Source organism: Periophthalmus magnuspinnatus, chromosome 4 (genome assembly GCF_009829125.3).
Source record: "Periophthalmus magnuspinnatus isolate fPerMag1 chromosome 4, fPerMag1.2.pri, whole genome shotgun sequence".
Taxonomy (NCBI): Eukaryota; Metazoa; Chordata; class Actinopteri; order Gobiiformes; family Gobiidae; genus Periophthalmus; species Periophthalmus magnuspinnatus.
In genome coordinates, this window is record NC_047129.1 from 23,861,116 (window position 1) to 23,885,965 (window position 24,850).

The window sequence follows — 24,850 nt, forward strand, 5'->3', positions numbered from 1 at the left end:
ACTTCAAGCTAGCTGTTAATACAACTTTTCACTGTCTAAAGACAGGACTGGTTCATTGGTCCATTGGTTCATGTTCAGGGCTAAAAAATAAAATAAACAAAAAAAATGTTTGCCCTGGGATCTACTGTAGCCACTCCTCCAGTTTGGGGTCACTGCCCGAGTCCTCCAATGACCACGGACACCACTGATGCCTTCACATTCCAGATCTTCTCCTGCCCCTGGTATTTCTCCAGTTTCTCCGCCATGCATGGTCAGGAGTTTTCAGGTCTTAATGTCTGTGGTCTGTATCTCCTCCTCAGGCCAGCTTATGATTCCTGCTGGGTATCTGATTACTGGCAGGGTGTAGTTGTTTATTGTCTGGGTCTTGTTATTGCCATTGAGCTGACTCCTTAGGACTTGCCTTACTCGTCTGAGATATTTCGGCCTTGTTTCCTCTTTAAGGTTGCATTTGCTTGTGGGATACCAAGGTACTTGTAACTGTCCTCAATGTCTGCTATTGTTCCTTCTGGGAGTGAGTCACCTACTCTACATGGATGAGGTCTGATGGTGGCCCCTGAGTCGGTATCCATAGCCAGTGTTGTTGATGATTTTGCTGCAGGGGTTCAGACCTATGGAGAACAACATTGAGGACAGTGCATCTCCTTGGTATATGCCACATTTGATGGCCACTTGAGCAAGTGGCTTGCCATTGGTTTTCCATAACTGCATCAAGTTTGCAATGAAGGCTCTTGGAGTCTGGTTAATGTTGTAAAGCTCCAGACATTCAGTGATCCATGGGTGTGGCATTGAGTCGTAGGCTTACTTGTAGTCAATTCAGGCAGTGGACAGGTTGGTCTTACGGGTTCTGTAGTCTCCGGCGACTGTTCGGTCTACTGGGAGCTGGTATTTTGCCGATGCTCTTCTGCGCTGTGCTTATTTATCCATGTGCCCACTTGTCCGTCAGTCTGCCCCAGGGCAGCTGTGGCTGCAGTAGTAGCTTACCATCACCAAGTGTGGAAATGAATGAATAATGACTATAGTGTAGCGCTTTGAGAGGCTTTGAAAAAGCGCATTACAAGTGTAAGCCATTATTATTATTATTGTCTTAGCCACAATGACGCCTGACATGAGCTTCCATGTTGTGGAGAGACAGGTTATTGGCCGATAGTTGGATGGACTGTACCCTTTGAGGGATCCTTCTGGATCAGGATCATACAGTACGCCCTTCGTTTAGCCATTCAGGTTGAATCCCATCCATTAACAGCTGGTTCTTTTGAGCTACCAGGTGCTCATGGAGAGCAGTGAGCTTCTTTAGCCAGTAGGCGTGGATCATATCAGGGTCTGGTGCGGCCTAGTTTTTCATACCTGAAACTCTTTCCTGGACGTCTGCCACTGTCACGGTGACAGGATTCTGTTCAGGGAGGTTGCTGTGATCTTCTTTCAGAGCCACCAGCCACTGTGCATCATTGTTATGTGATGCCTCCTTCCCTCATATACCTTTTCAGTACAGTTTGGTTTCCAGCCTTGGTGGGTCTGCTCTGGTGTTATTACCCTGCTATTGAGCATACAGTTTTGCTGATATAGATAGATAGATATAAAGGCAATTGCTAAGATTGTTCTATCTATTGTACTCAGTGGGTTCCAAAGTTTTTAATCTCATTTAATACACCTTCATATGGGCACCGTTATTTGCATTGCATGAAGCACATCAAGCATCAAGACAGTACTCAATTTCTTGCCATGGTCACTGTAGGATAGCCTCATCAATGGTTGCAATTGCATCTTCTCGTTATCTTTTGCTTTAGTTCAGTATTGTCTTTGTTCCATACATGATATCTTTAACATAGCCCCATAGAAAGAAATTCCAATCCAACGGTCTGGAAATTTTGATTGAGGAACTCATGCACATGCAGACCCCAATGTGATCACAATCTTTTAGAACCTGAGTACAATAGAATGAATCTAATTAATATATCTTATCAGTTGACTTTGTAATTAAATTATTAAATTGTAAAGAGACTTTATGGACACCCTGTATAATAAGATATGTAAAATTGATCAACAATGGCTTCTTGTTAGTTTCCATGACCTGTGCTCATTGGCGCATGATGCCAAATATTCTTCTGCATGACTTCCACGATAGGAGTTAGCTCTGCACAACACGTGACGACAGAAATGTGCACCATGTGATAGGTTCTGATAATCTAGACTGCAGCTAGCAGAGGCTCAGAGAAGGCTAACAACAAAGCTAACATTTAGTTCCATGGAGGATTTCAGAATTTAATGAAAGTTCATGTTGTGAAAATAGTGAAGTATTCCTTCATTGTCCAACTTTTGGAAACACTTTTGTTCTGGAATTTAAAATCAATGTAAGATTGTTGTTTGTGTCTCAGCTATGTCGATCAATAGAGTTTGGGTCACACCAGTCCTGGTTTGGTCCTGTTTTAATGCCAGTTTAGTAATGATGTAGACCTCTATCTTGTTTTCATTCAATAGCAGGGTTTACTACTGTGGGTGTGGTTGTTTCGCCATAGGTCTGACCTGTTCTTGACCTGGTGGCATCACTTGCTTGTCTTCATAGAGATAGAGAAGTTAGATATGGGTATCTATAGGGTATTAATTGCTATCACATTACATATTTATATCATGCCGATTACCTTTTATTGTTTTGAAAATGCTATATTTACTGAAAAACACATATTAACATGCTTTATACATGCTTTATAAATAAATAAATAAAAAAGTTTGTCAGCATGCATCCTCCTTTTGTGAAGTTGTAGTGTTATGTTTTATATCCTGTTATATTTATGAATTGTTGTGAGAGCATGGGTGATGTAGACAGAATCATACTGCTAACCATAAGGAGGATTTGAATAGGGCCGGGGACAGATCGCAAGGTTATGCAAACATGCATGGATGACATCTAAAACCTCTTCAGCCATGTTTTTGATGAGGGAACAATGTTATAACATGGTAGAAAGTTCCAAAAATGTGGATAATACTCCCTCTTTAATACAGCCACACTACAACATTCCATGCAAAGCCATATTTTTATTGAAAATTCAGAACATTTGGTTTGTATATTTTTATTTCTTGCATTGTTATGTCTTGCTTGTTCCAATCGAGTGTTCCTCTCAATGTGTGTGAGGGGAGGGCTGTGAAGAGTTGGACAGGAGGCACAGCAGATGCTTATGATTAATACGCCATATTTTTGTTTATCTATGCTAATTCGACGTATCCCTCCGCCGTGCGCTGTGGACAGAATACATCTCACCAGGGATTGCACTGTGAACAGTCTGCCTCAGTCCCAAAGGAAAACAAAAGACGATAAACCAGACGGAATAGACATAACAGGATTTTACACCAAACAACATTTGTAACAGTGAATTTAACATGCAACATAGATACAATTTTATTTTGTCGTATTGGATTTCAGAGAGTAAAATGTATTAATGTTCCTTTCTAATATGGGGAAGGTTATATTAAAGGCCTGTACCTGATCTTTACTGTCTTAACAACATGAAAAACAACTGGTTCATTTCTTACTTGTATTAACATGCTGGGGCATGTTCCTTAATTAGCTAACATTACTGTTTCCCCCATGGTTGCCTAATTTCCCCTACTGCCAGGAGCCAGGGTTCTACTGGCAGTAGAGGAAATGTCACCAGATTTCAGTATTGGGAGTGCCAACACTAGAATATAATGTATAGTTCTATACATGGTCATTATTTTAAGTTCTACAACATGAGACACTAAAGAGCATGCTCAAAGACCAATTACAATAAAAATAATCCCCAACTATAAATTCATGCATGCTGCTGAACTGCATTGGATGCACAGACGCGAGGATCTGATGAGTTATTGTAAGTTCCATTGTAAGTCTATTAGACTTACAATGGAACTGATGGGTTGTTTTCAGGTTGCTCTAAGCAGTACTGTAGGACACTGTTAGGAACTAACTGATATTGGCTATACTTTCTTGTGATTTATGTTATTTATAGTCAGCATTTATGCATTATGTAAACACTAATATTCCCGAACTATCTCCATCTTTACCAATTTGCTCCTTATCGACCAGCTGCCATTACCATAATTTCCACCACAAATAACAAAAAAATGTATTTTATTCTGCATAAAGTAGTTTAGATCTGTACGAACACGTTCTAAAATGTGATTCTTGTATTTTATTTTTTTTTCCAGACTTCCAGACTATAACAGAATAAGACACTTTATACAATAGAACTTGAAAGATGGTTACCAAAACCCTCAGAGGGTTTAAAATGTGGAAACCTACATATAATTTTGTCAATTTTTCTGGATGCATATAAAAAAGAACTTTGAACAGAATTCTATTAAAACTTAAATCACAAATCTATTACTTATTTTAATAAAATAGCAACAGTGAAACCAAGAATGGTATTCTAAAACCTAGCTAGCCTTGTAGCTAGCTGTACTCTTGTCCATTTTCAACTCCTCATTATGACTCAGATGCTTTTGTTTTGGGCTAATTTAAATTCCATCCCCGCTCCAACAGCATTCTCTCGTCTTTTTTATTCCTTGCTGCATTCCAAATTCTGAATACCAATTTTTGAAAACAATGGCCGCTCTCTCCCGGCCTTGTTCATCCTGCTGACACGGACATCTCTCAAACAAATGGGACCAGACTGTCACTGCCAAAGTGAATCCGGATCTCCATGGTCGCCACGGTAACGCCCCAGCCAAAAACACATAAATCACATGGAAGGGGAAAGCAGGCCATGTGTCCAGGACGTGTCTAAAGCTGCCAGAGCCTGGCTATCTCCACGGGAACGCTAGATAAACATGCAGTCATCCATGCGAGCGGTGGGTACTATTCACATGGTGGCACAGCACTGTGCATGGCCTGTAGTTTAATACCGAGGGAGATGTAATGTATGCTGTTATGCTAAGAACTATCGTGACCGCTTATACATCATTTGGTTGTCATGTAAAGCCACAACCACTTTTTCACTTAAGACACAGGAATTAATCTATTTGTCTGGATTGCAATCATAAACTATGTAAAGAAGTAGACTAAGGGAGTGTGACATTACCCATGGCGTTTGGCTCCAGCCAAATTAAGCTCATCGAGGCTTGCAGTTATAGGGCCAAATTTGTAGCCAAGTTCTGTATTTGTTATTCTGACTGTGCGGATCATAGCAACCAAAGACCCAATCTGGACCAAGCCTGTTGAAGGTGATGCCCCTTATTGGCTGCACCTTAGCAACCTTGGCTTAGCAACATTGTCAATCAAACCTGTTGCTAACTCTAGCGGGAACAACCTCACATAAAGAAGGTGCCTCATTGGTCTGTTATTAATGTCATCTCTTGATTTGACAAAATAATCAAATAAAAACCCCAGGATCATGTAGTGTAGATTATTACTAACATTTTAAGAGCAAACAGGTTTGCAGTGGAAAGTGAATTGGAGCCAGATTCGATGGAACCAGAAGTGCGCCCATTCTCACTTCCTATTTGGAATGTAGCGGCTAGCAGGTTAGCTATGACACGGTGGTTGAGTGACAAGCACAATCACCTCACGGCGAGAAGGTTCCTGGTTCTGTGTGAAGTTTATATGTTTCTCTACATTTCTGGGTACTCTGGTCCATCAACCATCAACCCAAAACATGCACTATAGATAAAATCCTCCAGCTAAGGTTGACTAGCTCAAGATCTGGAGATGGGTCCAACACTATATAGATTCTCAAATACCCGTAGTTTAAAATTGAGTTGCTGGAAGACAGGTTAAAATTCTATGGTGGCTGCTGGCTATCTGTCATATTGCATATACTTTTACGTGGTTTATGAGTTATATATCTGTAATTACTGGGCCTATCCATGTGAAACAAAAACTGGCACAAAGTTCAACATTTCTGTCAGAATAAATCCTAAACAAATAATGACAAGATTCAACAACAACATTCGTGAATTAGAATATTTTATCCAAAAATAGTGAATCTCCCATAGAGTTCTTAAAGTCTTTGCCCTTGATCTGCAATTATGACATTATCAAACTCGAGAGAGTGATTGTTAGAACAACATTGGGGAAAATTGCTGTAAAACTGTAGATTAAATATGTGCATGATAAGCTTATACAAACTGTAGACACGCATTCAGGTCTATATAAAAAAGCAATTAGCAAGAGATACATTCATAGAGTTATTCAGCTAATAATGCTATTCTGTACAGTAGTAGCAAAACAAGAAGAAAAATTTCAACCTTCGGAGATTAAATCATTGCACAGAAAAAAGTTAAAGTGGTCTTTATTGATGGGAATAAGTGCTTTTGTATTTAAAGAAACAATAACATTATCTGTAAGTACATACCGCTGCAATCTTTCTGAGTGGAGTGTGAGTCCAAGAATTCTTAGAAAAAGAAGGAAATAATGAATTATGAATATTAAATGCAAGACAACCGGACCACTCAATGTTATTTGGTGGTTTTCTATAGATAAACGTGCTCGATAAACAGAACTAGTTCATTTTAAATGGGTTTCAGTGGTAGAAAGTTACTCTTCACGTACCTTGTGCATTTTGAGCATTTTAATTATTCACCAAAATGAGTTTATAAGCACTTTTCACAATTTTCAATGGCCAGCTATTTTGTCACAGTAATGCAAACAATAACTAGCATGCTAACAGTTTGCAAATCCTGGTTTGCAGACTATAAAATGGTTAATAATTTGATGCAGACAGCACTTTTAACCCAAAGAGTTTTGATCCTCAATGCAGATTCTGATAACACGATGAAAAAAAAAAAAACTTATTTAGACAATAGGATGTGATTTTCCTGTGGTGTTATATCGTGTAATCCCTCAGTCGTTCAGACAGGTCTCATAGTGGTCCATGGTATACTAGTCTACGTGGTCTTATACTTGTTCTGATACAGCTCAAAATCATTGGTGATACGATATTCATGAAAGGTTCATGTCTCTACTGCAAATGTGTTTTTTTTTAGTATTGATATCTGCCCAAATGAGTATTTAGTTTTAATACTGGTTTCAGTATTGACTAGTATCTGATTTTTGATATTTTTGACAACCCTAGGCAAAACAGATTTCAGAATTTTACATACTAATAACTATTAAGTAAATAAGAATAAGAAAAAAAAAAAAATGGAAAAAAATAGAAAAAAAATAAAAATAATAGAAAAAGCAAAGACATTATTTGAATTGACTTGAATAACAACTTGTTTCTTGTTTTCCAATTTTGGTTTTCAAAACCAAAACCAAATTTAGTATTTTCCATTTCAAAACTAAAATCAAATGGCCAGCAGGCACATGGCGCAGCCGTAGTATGATGTTTCCTCATAGGCATAGTTAGTCTCCCTCTCCAGAGATCAAAACACTCTGCCTACTCCAAACTTTGAAACTATCTTATTGTTTTGCCAGCAGCGTGTAGAGCTCCTGCATAACTGATTGCTTAGGAATGTTGATTGCAAAAAATTCAAATCACAAACTAAAGTTAAATCAATGTTTCTCAAGTGTTTATTACACAAGTGAATTAGCCTGTTGCATATGTACAACAGTAGTTAGAGTACATTATGTTTTCACTATTTTATTAAGATCTCATCATTTAAATCTATAACATTATAGGTACAGGGCTTTAAAATTGTTTCAGAAATTCCATTTCTGTGCTAAGATTCAGCTCAGTTCTTGTTATCTTGGTTTCCATCATCAGATGTATAATACTCCCTACAACGAAAGCAGTGGACAACACCATCACAATGTCTTGAGGGTTCATGTCCCCGGGTGCTGGGTCCCATGATGGTTAATAAACTTCTCCTGCATTAGAACTCCAGTGTCATGTCTCTTCTCTTCAACTCTCGGTTTATATCAATTTATTTTACAACAATAATAATGTGTGTATATATATATATATATATATATATATATATATATATATATATATATATATATATATATATATATTTATTTATTTATTTTTTTATTTTTTTTCACAAATCTATCCAGGGATGCTTTTTTGATGGATGGATAAGAGGGTGAAACCAGCAGATTTAGGGTGCAGTCTAGGCAATCAATCTCTTTAAAATGACACCTGTACCAGTCAAAGGTTGTAATGTTTCTTTGTATATGATAACATTGAAATATATTACACTATTTTCTGATCTGTTATAATGTTGTTTCCTCATCAAAAACATACCTGGCATTGTTTGTGCTTTGTTTCATTCACACCTGTTTAACACACAAACCCTGGGTATTTATGCAGAGTTCTTTTCTCAAACTGAAAGCACTCTGTTCCACCTTGTGATGTCATGTGGTAATACAGGGAGTGCTTCACTGCGTTTTTAAACTTCACGCACCTTTGCTAGAATCATTCGAATAATTTCAGCTCTGGAATTGCCCATCTCTCTTGATCTAAAAAATAAAAAGGTAGCTGTTATCGCATCATGACATCACAAGGAGGAACAGAGCATTTGGCGTTTTGGAGCTGAAGACAGACTAATAATACTGAAACATGAAACAAAACACAACTCTGGTACAAACACAGGTATGTTTATGATGAGGTAACAATGGTCTAACATGGCTTAAAGCTCACAAGAGTCAATTTTGTGTAATATAGCAAAGAAACTCCAAACGTGGACTCGGTGCCAGTCATTACGACTAATTCCCCCCTGCCATTATGGTGTCTTTAGGAAATTTAGTCATGGGTGAAGGACCTCTATACTGGCTAACTCTAACCCAAGCAAAAGCAATAGTGAAATGCATTATATTAAAGTTGGTCTGTCTTCACAATAACTCTCCCCCATGTCTTTGTTCGGTGTTTATCTGCATTATTAGCACATTTCATTCGCCGCAAAGCCTTTTGTTCCTATTGAAATCTCCATTGACTGCCGCTGTCTGCTCTGCCTTTGAGAGCAGACATGAAATATCCCCGCGCCCGGCTCTCCATCTGTCTGTGGCACCCCAATCGAACCGATATGTGATTGAATTTAACTTCCTGCAGGCTACTCTCTTTTTCTCTCGGCGCTGAAAATTACCAATGCAAGTGAAGCAGCCGTAGCAGCAGTCAGCTTGGCTTTTATGGAAGAGATAATGATGAGAGTAGGGTTCAAACTTGAGACATTTTAACAAGGAGTTGGTCAGTGAAGTTTTGGAGCTTTAATCAACGACCAAACGGAAGATTGTTCAACCAGAGGTGTATCAAAGCTAGAACTGACTTCAAACGAATTACAATTACAGGTAGTTTTAATGAGGTTTTTGATTATTTTAACCAGGAGAGAGTGTGTGGTTGCAGCTTTTTCCCACCAAAGCACAATACAAAAACATTATTTTATCATGAAATGCCATTTAGATAAAATATTTTTTGCAAGAAAGCCCTGATACAAGTGAGACTGGGCATCATAAACCTTATTATTACAATTATTTGGTTTAACTATTTTTCGGTCGAGTGCATGATCTTTGGACCAATATTTGTCCATTCAATGAACTCTAAAGCCTCTTTCATACCAAGGTGGTAATCTTCAATCTGAACTGGTCAGGCAACTCAACTTTAAATCAAATAACTCTGAGCATATATCTTTTATTATGCACTACAGTAAGATTACCTTCATTTTAGCCGTGTGTAAATCCAAACATAAGCGCCTCCTTTGGCCAAAAGCTGCAAGAATCCAGTCCAATCTGTCCTTTTAGGTGATACCATGTGCTTATGCCATGTTCAGGATTATGGTTTATGGATAATTAATTTGGTCAAACACATGCTTTTTATAGTTTGTTTACAAAAGTTCTCTCTGTGCAGCTTCGTGCAGCCTGCTGTTGTTGAGAGGTAGTGTGTCGTTGGAACGTTTTTATGGTTGCAATGAGAATGAGGTGGGTAGAGTAAAGCAGAGGTATAAAGTAGTGGTCCAACAAATAAGTAAAAGTAAAAAAGTACTAGGGAAAACTACTACCGAAGTAAAAGTTATTGAGAGTAACTGGACGTAACATCTGGTTTCTAATTTGAAGTTAATGTAATAAGAAAAACAAAATATTAAAATTAAAATCATAGAGAAAGTATAGTAGTTTCGAAAGGGTAGACACAGAAATGAGAAAAAATAAAACCATTTCTTGAAGGAGCGGTGCAAGAAACTCATTTAATATTGTCAACATAAAGCTTTTGTCACTTGCAGACTTACTCAGAGTCAAAAGCTTTACTTAAATAAGAGTACTGTTACTTCAAAATAAATATTACTCAAGTAGGAATGTTAGAAAACTACTACAAATGCTTTAAAAAGTTACTCAAATGTGAGTAATACCTGTCTCTGTGAGAATGGAGATTTTACACAAGGAAAGCACAAGGATTACAAAAGTAAGAAAATATCAAAAATCCAAAAAAGAGAGTAAATATTTAATGATCATTTGGCATCTTGTATCGTAGGGCATTTCTTTATTTTCCTCAGAATATTATCACTAAACTAATCCGTGTAAATCCTTTGTTTGCACGGTCCCTGGTTGTGTTCATTAAGCCTAATATGACAGTGCGTTTGATGGGAGCATATCCAAAGCTACTTTTAACAGGTTTATTGCGAGGCTTATGGCACCCTCTTTTCTTAATTAGAACACTCTGCCGCAGGTTCAGTCTGAAGAGAAATCAAAAGTTCACTTTCAGCAGTTTTTTCATACATTTAAGTCTTTAATCTCTCAAAGTCTGAGTGAAGAGAGTTAATAAAACTAGACACGGTTGCTTAACACTGACGTTTTTTTACGGTGGTATAGGAACTGTTACGTTGTTCTTTTTGGCCATCATATCCAAATTTTCTTAAGTTTTGTTATTGGGAAAAATAAATAAATATTACAATTGTTTTCAGTGAAAGCTATATTTGATTTGAACATGTTTGCTGATATCTGAGTTTATGTAGCTTATGTAATTTAAACTCAAAATCTTACATACATACAGTACAACTTTACTTACATAGGTTGTGTGCACATTCTAGTTTGATGTTATATTTTCAGATGGTGGGCAGGAGCCTATTGATATTTTGCAGTAACATCCCACTGCAGGTACTACATGTGTCTCTATGTTGGAAAGTTCAGCAGTTACCATGGTGACACAATGCACATATTGGCAGTATAAGGAAAAATACAAAGCAGAATTTTCATTTTCAGCCTGTGATTAATATGAGCGTTCATGGTCTCATTGAGGGGTTTGGATTTGAACAAAAAAAGGTGAAAGTGACTAACTGAAAAACTGTTGGCTAATGCTAGCTGGCTTGTGATTGTAATTTGATGTGTTAGAGACTCGCTTAACAGTTCAAATCAACTCACCTGTTGCAGTTCCAACTAAACCAGCTCTTTCTAGTCAGATTGCGATTTAAAAAAAAAAGAAAAAAAAAGTTCATATTAAAGTCTAACCAGCCTCAGATAGAGAAGTGCTTCCAGTTAGTATCACACCCCTGGGGAAAATTGATGACATCGGTTGTAAAAAAAAAAAAAAAAAAGCAATAATATTTAATACAGATGGGGGGACCTAAAATTCATATTGTTATAATGCAGATTTCTGTGGTGGGGGTCTAGGGTATATATAGTGGGGTCTAGGGTCCTGTCACTGATAGAAACGACCACGTAGAACATTTGTGAATTCACCTTTTGGATATTTCTTATGAAAATACACTGTAGTCAAAAGGAAATAGTGTCTCTTGCTGCCCCATCTGGGATCACGACGTCATCACATTTGAGAATATGGACACACCAATATATCTCTATGGGAGATTCACTGTTTTTGACATGCAAAATACAGAAAACCACAAACATTGAACCTTATGATTATTTGTTCAGCCAGTCCACAAACCTGCAATGTTAATCTGAGGGTTTAAAGTCCTTTCAACTGACAACAAAAAAGTAATAGGTGTAAGAGCACCCATTAGGGGCCTAAATGATTATGACTCAAGCACAGTGCACACTTAGTGTAGCTCAAACAGAAACGGTAAACAATAGGTGTTTTTTAGTGTCAGTGTAGTTCACTCCCCCCTTCATATATATATATATATATATATATATATATATATATATATATATATATATATATATATATATATATATATATATATATATATATATATATATATATATCTCAAAGTGACATTCACAATATTGATAATGCACCCATTCCTGTAGTTAAATATAATATGCTTAACAACATACCCCAGAGAGGGTTGGTATCTCTATTCAAAACCTATTTATATTCATTACAGATCCTATATTTTTTTTTTTTTAATGTTTTATTTTATTTGTTATTATTTGTTTATTTATTTATGGTTTGTGTTTGTGTTGTTGTTTTTTTTTCCTATCAAACCGCTACACACACATTCACACTTCAATCCGGCAGCCATTTTGAGATTAGCATAACGTTTATGAGTCATCAAAGAAAGAGGAGATTTTTTATTTATTTTTTTCTTCTAAGAACCGCAGCCAGTGAATCCCTCTCTGAGATAGAACTCCTTGTTAGATAAAAGGTAAAAAACATCATAGCTGGGATGGCAAGAATCAAACCCGCAACCTACATAGCAATATTAGCATCCCTCTGTCTCTGACTCTGTGCCCCACGGCTAAAGCTTGTGCCTAATGTTTGTGTCATGAGCTGATCAAAGAACCGCTCCTCTCTCGGTTGTAGGGGAAACTATTTTATTTATTCCTGTTTTTTCTTTTTTTTTTTTTGTTCTTTCATATCGCCCAGTCGTAACACCAGACTAGCTCCACAAGGTACAGAACAAAACATTATTAAAAAAGTAATGGATTTGACAGAAAGTTCCACTGGCTGTTATTGTTGTCCATAGGATTTATGTGGCTTGTCTTTGATTCTGATACCTGCGATTGTCATGGTTGACCCCATGTAAGGTGAGGAAGGTACAAATATATCAAAAGAGAAAAGAATGGATATGGATTTTTGATTTTTTTTTTTTGCTTTTGTTTTTTTTTTTTTTGCCATGTATTTGAGCAAAATTTGCTTGAGGTCTATATAATTCTATAGGTCTATATAAGTCTGCTGTGTACTCTGTGTATTTAATTACAGTGTTTTACAAAGTGCTTTTAAACTCATCACAGAGAATAATTAGGATGCTCTGAATGCATCATGTAAGTGAGGCATAACTTTGGACCACTGTAAACCACTGCCATTTAAAATAAACAACTTCCATATTTCACATTTTGAAGGCAATGAACATAAGGCACCTTAAATGAAAGATTTCAATCATAAAGAACAAATAGTTTGTTATTAAGAACAAATCTCCATAGAGAGGAGCAGGTGACACCACCAGGTCATATAGCAGGTCAGATCTGTGGAGAGGCAACCCTGTTAACGTTAATCGTCCCGTGAGCCAAATTTCTATTAATAGTGGCTCGCTGATAAAATGCATAAGACAATTTGAGCTACAGTTATGCATTGCTGTGTATAGCACTGACTCAACCCCTCCCCTGCTGCAGCAGCAGGAAACAGACAGTGAGACGGAGTAAGAGGAGCAGTGTTTCTACAGAGAAACACTGTCAACTTACTTCAAACAAGAAACAGACAGAAGACACGTGTGAGAACTGAAGCTTTAGAAACAGGTGGAGGAGCATCATGACCTGAATGAGTGGCTACAATGGCTGCACAAAAAGAACATTGCATTGTACATCACAGGTACTTAATATCTACTCAAACACTCAAAGTGTTTTTGCAGTGGGAAAGATTTACCCTGGTGCTCTGGTTGAAAAAAAATAATAATAATGGCAAATTGAAAACAAGACAGAGACACTAGCATTTATAAATATTGCTTAAACACCTGGAATAAATCATGAATATTAGTTTTATTAAAGGGCCTTTTGTTTTCTTAACCCCATGAGGGCCTCTGTCTTGCTTTATTAGTACTATATAATGGTAAAGTAATATACAATGGTAAAGTGTAGCCTATAAAATAACACAATATTATTATATAATATGAATAATAGATCCGGCCCCTGACAAACACTAATTTTGTCATTTCGGTTTCTGGTCCAATAGAGTTTGAGACCCCTGCTTTAAAACAAAATCACCATTCAAATTACTTTCACTTGCCTTATTAGACTAAAGCATGTCCCTGCAGGGCTTCCGTACATATCCACTCCACAGAGGGGGTGTGTGGAATTGCTTCAAACTGGTGCTGTTGAGATAATTGTCAGTCGGACTTGGTAAAGATAATCCTGAAAATGTGAAAAGCCCGGAAGCCTTTCTGTAACGCTGTTTTCTCATTAACACTTGTACTCTTCATTTTCTTATTCCTCGGGGCCCGGCTGCAGCCATCACTGGAATTATGAAGACTATTAGAGTGTGCTTTTAACTCCCCATCGCCTTGCAAAGGGCATTACTCTCTGGGCTAATTAAGTTTCAAATGCACTGTTGTTTGCAGACATTGCTTTCCGGTGAATTCATTTTCTCTGACGTAGGTAATGTGGCTAAAATAAGTTATATAATAAACGCGGCTAACTATACTGCTAATGCCAAACAAGCAAAAACTTAAGCTCAGGCTGTTTTTTGAGTACTTAAAAAAATGTTGATACCTTCTTAGTGTGAAGCGAGAGTGTTTGTCCTCAGCCACTGTGGTGGTGGTCGGAATGGCACTGAATTGAAATGTTAAGGAAGTAGCTTACCACCGAGTGTGGACTGTGTGAATAATGACTACAGTCTAGTGCTTTGAGAGGCTTGTCAAGTCTATAAAGCAAACTTTAGGCTTTACCATGCTTCCTCACAGACAACAGTATAGCCCTTTACAAACAGTGCACCTGGGTGATCTTTGGTATCCGTTGCTCTTCTTCTGCTCTGTGCTGTATATACATGCCATAAGGTCTGCAGTACTTGTATATTTTGTTGTCGATATTCACACATACAGCAATCTATACAATGGTGTTTTCACTGTGTCCATGATTCTATGTGCACCTTAAATGAGCTGTAAGATTTTGAGTTTAAACTTAAAAGTGGTCTATCTGTGTCCCCAGTAAACATGTTTAAATCAAGTATAGCATGATGGTCAAGTTGTTTGGGTTTTGTTTTTTTGTATAAATTTTATTTTTTTCTCAGGCATTATCTCATCAGAAAGCAGAATGATCCTCACATGAGTCTCTCATTTGGGTTGAGTCAAATAAGACATGCCCTGTCCATATACTGAGAAAGAGAAAAAACTTGTATCCTCTATCTGCAGGTTAAGGCACTGGCAACCCAGGTTCAACGTAGTACTTTTTAAAACTAAGAGTCAGGCTACATACAGTTCCTTTAAATGAACAAGGAAAAGCATGTAGTGGAGTGCACAGAGCACACCGCGTGCTCCATTGGCACCAGTGGTGGCTGCACATGGCGCCACTCCTCCTCACTCAGCACTAGGGCCCTGGAACTATCATTTCTCGGTGGGAAAAGTGGGCACAACTGTGTGCAAAAAGTGGGCTAAAATCCTGGACATCATGTTTCTAAAAGGTTTATGTTTTCCTCTGTGTACACTTGCTATAACAGCATTTTTTTTTGTTTCTTGTATCTGAACTTGTTAAAGAGGGGTATTATGCAAAATACATTTTTGGAGTCTTCTACCATGTTATGTCATCAAAAACATGCCTCAAGAGATTTGTAATAATTATTAAAAAAAAATATTTTATGTCATCCATGCATGTTTGAGTAATCTTGCAATCTTTCCTGGGCATTACCACTACTGTACTCTGTAATATGTTATGTGTTATGTGTTAGTAGTTAATATCCCATAGTAGTAAAATACACCCTCTTTAAGAACCCAGCTCACCTGTTACCTTCTCTCCTGTCACGCATCCCCAGGCCTCAGTCGTACTGGTTGAGCCACCTGCAGTCGCTGCTTTACTGCTCAGAAAACAACCAGCTGGGCACCTTCTCTGAGGAGCTCCGGACCTGCACGTGTAAGGCAGAGCACCTGCCCTGTCAGCTGCCCGCCCCCTGCACCATCGGAGAGGGCTCGGCCTGTGCCTCGTGTGCCCCGGATAACCACACCCGCTGTGGGACATGTAACCCGGGCTTCGTCCTCACGCCTGGAGGCTGCAGGCCCATGGTGGTGGACTCCACGGAGAACTACCTCGGCTTCGAGACCGACCTGCAAGACCTGGAGCTGGGATACCTGCTGCAAAGGGCCGACCGTAGACTGGAGGTAATTTTGAACACCTTCACCACACATGTTTCAATTATTTCAAAAGCTCAGTGTAAGGCAAGACACTGCAGGTGAATAGGAAAGAGAAAAAAAAGCTTTAGATTAAATTTAGAAATATCAATTTGAAAGTCTACTTACATGTAAAAAAAAAAAAAAAAAGTATAACAAGTTTTTCATCATGTAATGTTTTTATATGAAAACTGTAATAATAATAATATTAATGTAACTGACTAACAAAAAATAGATGGAGCCAGGTATACATTTCATTTTGTTATCATATTAGATACTAAAAAAAATATACAAAGGGGTTTTTGTATATCTTATTTAGTATTTGAGTAAACTAAATCTCAATTCTGTCCAATTTTTTGGAGATTAAACTTAAATAAACCAGACTTTGAATTAGATATCAAAAAATCCCTCTGTACATTTCTTCAAACTCTTGTTAAGCAGAAGAGTGTAAACTTTGGTGTATGCAGGCACTACTTTAAGGGTTGAGCCTTATGTCACTATGGGATAAAAATCTATTTTGAGGCCTTTGAAGTTATAATATCCCATATAACTCAATGGAAACAAGATGATTGAATTAAATAATAAAACATCTTTCAGTGCAGATTGGATAATAATGTTGTTTCCACACGAACAATTATATGCCATGAAACCAAACTGCATTGGTTTTTGTTTTTTTTTAGCAAAGCAGTCACAGTGACCACATTCTGTCAACACAAATTTCACAATAGACAATGCTCAATACACAAAATGCATCTTTCTCTGTGTCTCTTAATCCTTAAATATAAACTTCACTTGTGCAATGAAATGTGCAAAACTGACATAACGCATAATACTGTGTTTATTATAATTTATATGGAGCAGAATGTGAATTTGTCGCTTTGGTTAGATGCTTTGTGTACATTATTATGCCGTCAGCTCCAATTGATACTTTGCAGTGACATCATACTAGGGGGTTCCATATGTATGTATCGTGGCAGAATGTTCAGCGGTTACCATGGTAACACAAGGCGCACATTAGAAAACTATGTCAAGAAAAGTTTTGAAATCATCTGAAAGTCAAGAAAAAACAAAATGCACTGAAAGAAGACATTTTCAGGAGGCTGTGATCAATATGAGTATTTATGGTCCAGTGTAGGAGTTTGATTTTCAACAAAAAAGGTGAGAGTGACAAACTAAAAAACTGTTGGCTAATGCTTGCTAGCTTGTGACTGTAAAGATATTTGAGAGGGACTTGTTTAACAGTACAAAATCATCTCACCTGTTGTAGATCCAGCTAAGTAGTTCTTTATGGTCAGATTATGTTAAAACAAAGTTCAGATTAAGTTCTAATTTAAGTAAGTGAGTTTTAGACAGACCAGTGCCTACATTAGCATCACAACCCCAGAGAATGCTGATGACATCAGCTTCAAAGTATCAATAGACCATAGCAAAACAATTACTTTAGACAGTTTCCTTTTCCATTGGGGATTACAACAGTAGACTCATCTCATCACGATTTGGCAGCAAGCACAGTACATAGAACTACTACAGCTTTAACTAGCAACTCTTTGGTCTCTTGACACATGGCCAAACCCCAACACAACTGCAATTTATATTACCGTATATGTATATTTTGAATCACAGATGTTCTCATGCATGAATCGGGCTGCATAAATCATGCTGCATGGTCACAGTGTGGCTAACTATCATGCAGGTGAACTGGACTCAAATGCAACACAAACAGCGCAGTCAAATGTCTTAGTAAATACAACAGAAAGTGTCCTATAAACAGGTAACTCAAACAGATACAAATGCAAGTTCAGAATTACAGAAAAAGAGCTTGAGTGTTGCTCTTGGTCAGTCAACAATTTAGCAAGGACTGACTGAACAGAAGCAGTATTTATAGACTACCCTGGGCTGATTAACAAAATGAGAGGCAGCTGCAGGGAAAACAAGGAGGTAAGAAAAGAAGGGCTGGGACAGGCTGGAAAACGGAGCTGGATTGGGGATAAACATGTAAACAGGCAGAACTGTGACACCAACACTCTGACATCAACTGTGCAAAGTTTATATGTGTTATTTTTTCTCAGGGTGGGTTTTCTCTGGGCAACCCAAAACATGCACCATAGGTAAAATTCCCAAATTGCGCCACTCCTGACCAAACAGCTCAAGATCTGGAGATGGGTCGCACACCGGTTGCCATCGTAGCATTGAAGGATGGGTCAAATTGATTAATGACTAATCCTGTAGTGTACTGTATTACATTCAAGGCTGGAGTCCTCTGAAAATTTCTGTTTTCATCGCCCCCCTATCTCCACCCACTTTAATTTACTTGGGATTATTTATTATATTCCAGGTCACACATGTAGGCTTAAAAAATCTCATGAATAAAAATATGTAAATGAAAATCTACAACTCGCTACAGTGAAATACCACTATGAAGACTGGCTGGCAAATAAAAATAAAAAAAATTTATACAGAGGGATATCAGTCTGGTCACAATGCCCCCCATCGCGTCTCGAGCAAGAATCAAACATGAACAAGCAATCAGCACTGTTGTTCAGCCCCTTGTACTATTTTCTCTTTGAAAGCATGCATGTCCCTGATCCACCTGTCAATCCCACCCGAAAACAGGAAGATTCACCGGTGAGCAGACTCACATCTTCGTAAAGTATTGAAGAAGTGTGGATTTTGGACCCCAGGCAACTATGAAGAGGCAGGGCTTATCAGTTCTGCAGTTTTGAACAGCAAGTCAATGCACGCTTTTCTGTTATTAACCTGCTTTAGATCAGTGTTACTGTTTACAATTTTTTTTAAAGTATATATTTTGTAACCTTATACCGAATGAAAGCATTATATCGTTGCAGTCATCTATAAGAATGCAACTGATCCGATTTGAATGAATACCACTGCACGCCAGAAGGCTCAGTGCACTTTCACTTTTATGGCTCGGAGGCAAGCGGCTTTTTCAGAGCTGCCAAGGGTGAAAAATATTGTCCGTGGGTTTGGCCAGAGCGATTTTCTATGTAAAATGTACTGAGAATAATTGTAATGATAGCCCTGAATTTTGGTAACAAATCTTCATATCCAAAGCCATCAGCCCTCCGTGGAACTTCTATTTGTGTGAAAAAGAGAGGAGGGGGCGTGTCTGTGTCACAAGAGGAGCGGTACTTTCATAAATAAAGTGGAAAATAGAGCCGCACATAGTTTCCGTGAGTTATGGGCGTTTTTTTCATATGCTCGCGTGCGTGTTGGGCCGCTGAATGAGTGAGAAACAGTGAAGCGGATGCCGTGTTTCTAGGTAGAGTCCGGGAGGATGCGATGAGGTCAGGGGAGGATGCTAGCTGTCTACGTCTGATGGATACAAACAGTTCCTCTGCTCAGAACCAGCGCGTTGGGGTGAGATGGCAAGATATATTGTGAAAGCAGCTCTTAGGGCCAAAATGAGACCGCTTTGTGCTGTCTGCAACTAATTATAAAGCATTTTATCATCTGCCAGGAAGTAAGGCAGGTACTCTGATAGCATGCTAAGTGACGGCAAAACTCCGCTCTGGCTTCTGAAAGTTGTAAAAAGTGTCTATAAACTCAACACAATGAATAATGCAGGTGTTCGGGTGGAATGTGGTAGGAAAGTGAGGAATAACTTTGGACCACTGCAAACTACTTAAAATGAACTAGTTAAGTTTTTCACTTTAAGACGGTAAAACACAGCAATAAAAGAAGAAAGTGTGCAATAAAAGAATATATAATTTCAGACTAGTTTTTGGCTGAAATGTTACACAGTGGGGCTTTAATTAGTAAAACATATATAGTACTAAAGCAAACCTATTCTGCAAAATTGTCTTTTCAGAGCTTCTAACCATGTTATTGTTATCTCCCCTTCTCACTTACCCTGTTAAAGTTGTTTTTTGGAGTTAACCATGTATGTTTGAGTGTTTTTTATCCTCTTTTTTTTTTTTAAGACGCCATTTTGCTGATCAATCCCTGTTTTCACTGCCAACCGCACACACCCGCTGCTCTGTACTTACTTTGTTCGTCAATTTTATTTTCTTAAATGGTGGTACACATAGGATTTGACAGCATCGTGTGTAGCCATTTTGGTACAAATGGTACAAAACTCAACTACCCACTCGTGTGATCTGCAGCTATCTATAGGAGAGGTCGTTAGAATGTGGTGCTTTGTTGTGCTGAGGTTTATGGTGACGTCAGCTTCCATTGGGCACCACTGTTGTCTAATGCAGATGCTAGCAGAGTTGTTTCTTTTATTAAGTCGTTTTAAATGAATATTGTGGATTAAAATCTCTAAAATATAACATAATCATCCATGTGTGTCAGATTATAACTATACAGCAGATACAAGCACAATAGATTTGCTTTGGCAACATTGCAACATCTGTTCTCTGGGTTCAGCCTATACAAAGTGATCATTACTCATTGCATCTTTGAAGTCATCCGTAAGAGTGCAACTGATCCGATCTGAATGAAAACCACCGCATGCTAGGAGGCAGACTTCAGGCTTAGTGCACTCTCACTTTTAAGTCTTGGAGGTGAGAAACAGTGAAGCCGGAGCCGTGTTTCCAGGCAGGGTCTTGGAGGAGGCGATGAGGTCCGGGGAGGATACCAGCTGTCTGCATCTGACGGCTACAAACAGCTCCTCCGCTCAGAACCAACGCATCAGGGTGAGATGGAGGTACTGGGTAGTGTTCTGGCCTCGGGCAGATCAGAACGCTTTGACAAGTCTGACGGATGAACAAGCAAAGAGTGTCAAAGCTGATCACAGAAGACAGATACAAAAGGAATGCTTAAGTAACACTGGATTGTTTTATAAAAAGAGAAGTTCTGTATAGTAATGTGATAGAAATTATAAAGTGGACTGGATGTTTGGAATTGGTAGTGGTAATATTGACTTGTTTTCATTTTTTCCATAACGATCATATCACATATTTGCACGTGTGACTGTAAATAAATTAACGCGAGGAACTCTATGTAATATTTGGATTTTACACAAACATGATCTATGTATCTGTGCCCCTAGATACAAGCTAGACATGGTCAAATCAAATATAGCTTTGACTGATAACAATTGTGATGCCGTCAATCATTAATCAGTGCTAGTGCAGCCTCTGTAGCTCAGTGAGTGAATTCAGGAGTTCTTGAGCTTCCAAATGAGGCATGACCATCACAAATGTTCTAAAATATAACTGTAAATAGCTTGTTTTTTTCTATTTTTTTCACCAATTTTCTTTCGTTTTTATCAAATCTGTTTGCATTTATGATATACGATAAACTCCATGCTCTAATTGTGCTTCAAAATCACTATCTAGACATTATTTGCTATTGCCCTGGTTGGAACATAGGTTTAAGCAGAAGCGTGTTTTAGTTTGAACTTTTACCCCACCCACTTACTCATTTCCGCTGCTGTGATATTGCAGCAGAAACCATTTAAATTTAACCTGTTTTGTTTTTCATGTACTAAAAACAGTAGAAATCGGCTTTAAACAAGGATTCAGTAATGTTTAGGTCAAGGTGCACTTAAATTTGTCTTCTACATCTGTCCCATCCTTCAGTGCCACTGGGGTCAACCTACCAGGAGCAATGCACAACCACAGTGCCCTGCCAGTAGACCCATTTCCAGATCTTGAGCTAGATTTTGTAACAAGCATCCATAGCCGCTAGCCTGGCCAGTCAAGACTACAATCTTTTCCTATCCTATACATACTCCTACATGTACTTTGAGAAATTACTGGAAAGTGTAATTACATCATTACGTAGGTTGAGCAGATTTGTCTCAGCTCTCCTGAGATGGTGGGCACAGCGCTCCAGGTGGCCACAGATGACGCCGATTACACAGGTCCCCAGTGGAGTGTTGAAGATGCTGCAGAGCAAGCCTCCTTAAATGTTACACGCACACTCCGCACTCTATTTGCGCTATTGGGTTTTCACTGTAATAAGTGAATGTACTGTAGGTTTACAAGACAAAAAGTTACAGAATATCAGGTGTAGGGTTGTTAAAAGTATGAAAAATCACATAGTAATCGATATTAAAACTAGATACTAATTTGAGCAAGTATCAATACTAAAAAAAGGACAGAAATGAACTTTTCCTGAATAGCTTTAGGATCTTGAGCTGTATAAAACAAATAGATTAGTATACACCCATGGACCGCTATGAAACCTACCTATTGAGTTTGGAACTTTAGCACCATGACAGCGCTATTTACAAGATAAAAAGTTATTAAATTTAGGGTGACCTTGCTCTGAGCAGCTCTTGGGGTCAAAATGAGAGCGCTGTCTGCATCTAATTATAAAGTGCATGCTAGTTGTTGTTAGCATTACTGGGACGGCAAACTTCGCTCTGGTCTCTGAAAGTTTTAAAAGGCATTCATGAACTTTCAGTGAATAATAAGGATAAGCTAGGGATGCTTTAGGAAAGTTATGAATAACTTTGGACCACTGCAAATAATTAAAAATGTGGAGTAGTTCTGTTTTTTTCACACTTTTAAGGCAGCCCTTTTTGTGTGTGCAATAAAAGCACATATAATAAAGTGAATGCCTTAATTTCAGTGTCAGGATTTTTTAAATTGTATTATTATTATTATTATTATTATTATTATCATTATTATTATCATTATTATTATCATCATTATTATTATTATTTTATTTATTTATTTGGCTAAAATGTTAAATGGTGGTTCTTCTTACCTTACTAGTTTATTAATCCTAAGCCTCCTAAAATAAAGAAAGAAAGAAAGCAATGAATTATAAAAAAAATACAATCCCTTAGTATGATTGTAGATTGTTGTGAGATAAAAACTGAATCATATTTTGGTAGTAATAAAGTACCTGTATTAAATCAACAAAAGAGGCAAGGTTTCTTTTCCGTTGTTTGGGTTCAGTCTGTCTGTCTGCTTACAAAGGCACTGTCAAGCATTCAAAAATCACTGTGGAATGTTGCAATTTCCTTGAAACAACTTTGAACAACAAAGTATTGTACTTTTATCATGTGTATAGTCAATAGAACAGAACTGAGTTTTTTGTTTTTTTTTATTTCCCTGTAGACTGACATGGGTGTGAATTATGGAACTGAACAGGTGACTTGCCATCTCTAGAGAGTTACATACTGTCCTAGGGCTGCAACTGGATCAAAATTGTAATTTAAATGGATGCAATTAGCAAATCAAAAAGGCTGCAGTTACTATATTTTCCTCCACAAACAAAATAATAACCTGTCTTATTCTTATAGCCTGAAATATGATTCTTGTATTAGTTTTTCAGACCATATTTCAGTCTTTTTTTTTTTGTAAATACACCTGGAGTCCTATTTTTTAAAAACACAAATTGCAAATCTAATCGCAGTTAGCTGTTTTTCCCAAATTGTGCAGTCTCATACTGTACCTTTTAACATTATTTCTATGTCTTTCTTGTAGGTTCACGCCATCTTCATCAGCAACGACATGCGCCTCAACAGCTGGTTCGACCCTTCGTGGAGGAAAAGGATGCTACTCACTTTAAAGAGCAACAAGTACAAGTCCAACATGGTGCACATGCTTCTGGGTATCTCTCTGCAGATCTGCCTGACCAAAAACAGCACTCTGGAACCTGCGCTCACCCTCTACATCAACCCCTTTGGAGGCAGCCACTCGGAAAGCTGGTACATTCCCGTCAACGAGAATGGATTTCCCGACTGGCAAGCTACGAAACTAGACCTGCCTTTCGAGTGCTACAACTGGACTTTGACGCTCGGAAATAAGTGGAAGACGTTTTTCGAGACCATTCATATTTATCTGCGTAGCCGGATTAAAACGCAAGACGCGCAAGGGAACGATACGTACTACGAGCCAATGGAGGTTACGGAGCCCACGCGGAATTTGGGTTACATGAAAATCAACAGCATACAGGTGTTTGGCTACAGCATGAACTTTGACCCGGAAGCGATACGAGATTTGATCTTACAGCTCGACTACCCGTACACGCAAGGATCGCAAGACACGGCCATGCTTCAGCTTTTGGAGTTACGAGATCGGATAAACCGCTTGTCGCCACCCGGGCAGCAACGGTTGGACCTATTTGCGTGTCTTTTGCGGCACAGACTTAAGCTAACTCCTAGCGAGGTGGTGCGCATCGAGACATCCTTGCAGGCGTTCGGCTCGCGTTTACCGAATTCGATGGATTACGAAACTACGAAATTGTGTAGTTAACAGTCGCTTGGAAAGTTTTTAACAATGCAAAACACTTGGATGTATGAAGCGTGCCTCGAAAAGTGTACATTTTCAAGCAATTGTACAATGCAGACTGTGGCTAAGCTAACCCGGCTAACGAATGTACCCAACTGTTTTGTTTATTTTTTTGCAATCTATGTTTTGTGGCTACACTTTTCACTGATATATCCTGAATGAACTCTTGGATTACTGCACAGTGCAATATTTGACAAGAACAGATACAGGACAGTAGTAGAAATATGACATCAAGTTGAACCATCTTGTTTTTTGACTGCTAATTTCTACAGTAAAAGTACCGTTGGCGAATGATTGGACATTTTATGATCGCCGATGGTATGGTCTTATTTGTTTGTAATTTTTATATGTTCCTTTGCTTCGGTGACAGTGCACTTTCCATGATGAACTGCATACAGTGGTGTCAGTACAGATTTTGTAGATAAATTGATATTAAAAGATTATGTTATAACATTTACTGAGTTCTCTGAGGATATTTTCGCAACAAGTTCAGGGCAGACTGGAAACGTTTCAATTGTTCCCAG

At 38.1% G+C, this 24,850-nt stretch overlaps 1 protein-coding gene across 1 annotated transcript in view; it reads left to right on the forward strand.

Moving 5' to 3' along the window:
• The window catches only part of brinp3a.2 (bone morphogenetic protein/retinoic acid inducible neural-specific 3a, tandem duplicate 2), a 111,525-nt gene extending 87,011 nt beyond the window's left edge, over positions 1-24,514 (forward strand). Inside the window, exons 9-10 of the mRNA XM_033965661.2 lie at positions 15,762-16,104; positions 23,520-24,514. Coding sequence (XP_033821552.2) covers positions 15,762-16,104; positions 23,520-24,290 — 1,114 coding nt within the window. The 3' untranslated portion in view covers positions 24,291-24,514. The remainder of the gene's footprint in view (positions 1-15,761; positions 16,105-23,519) is intronic.
• Positions 24,515-24,850: the final 336 nt, after the last annotated feature.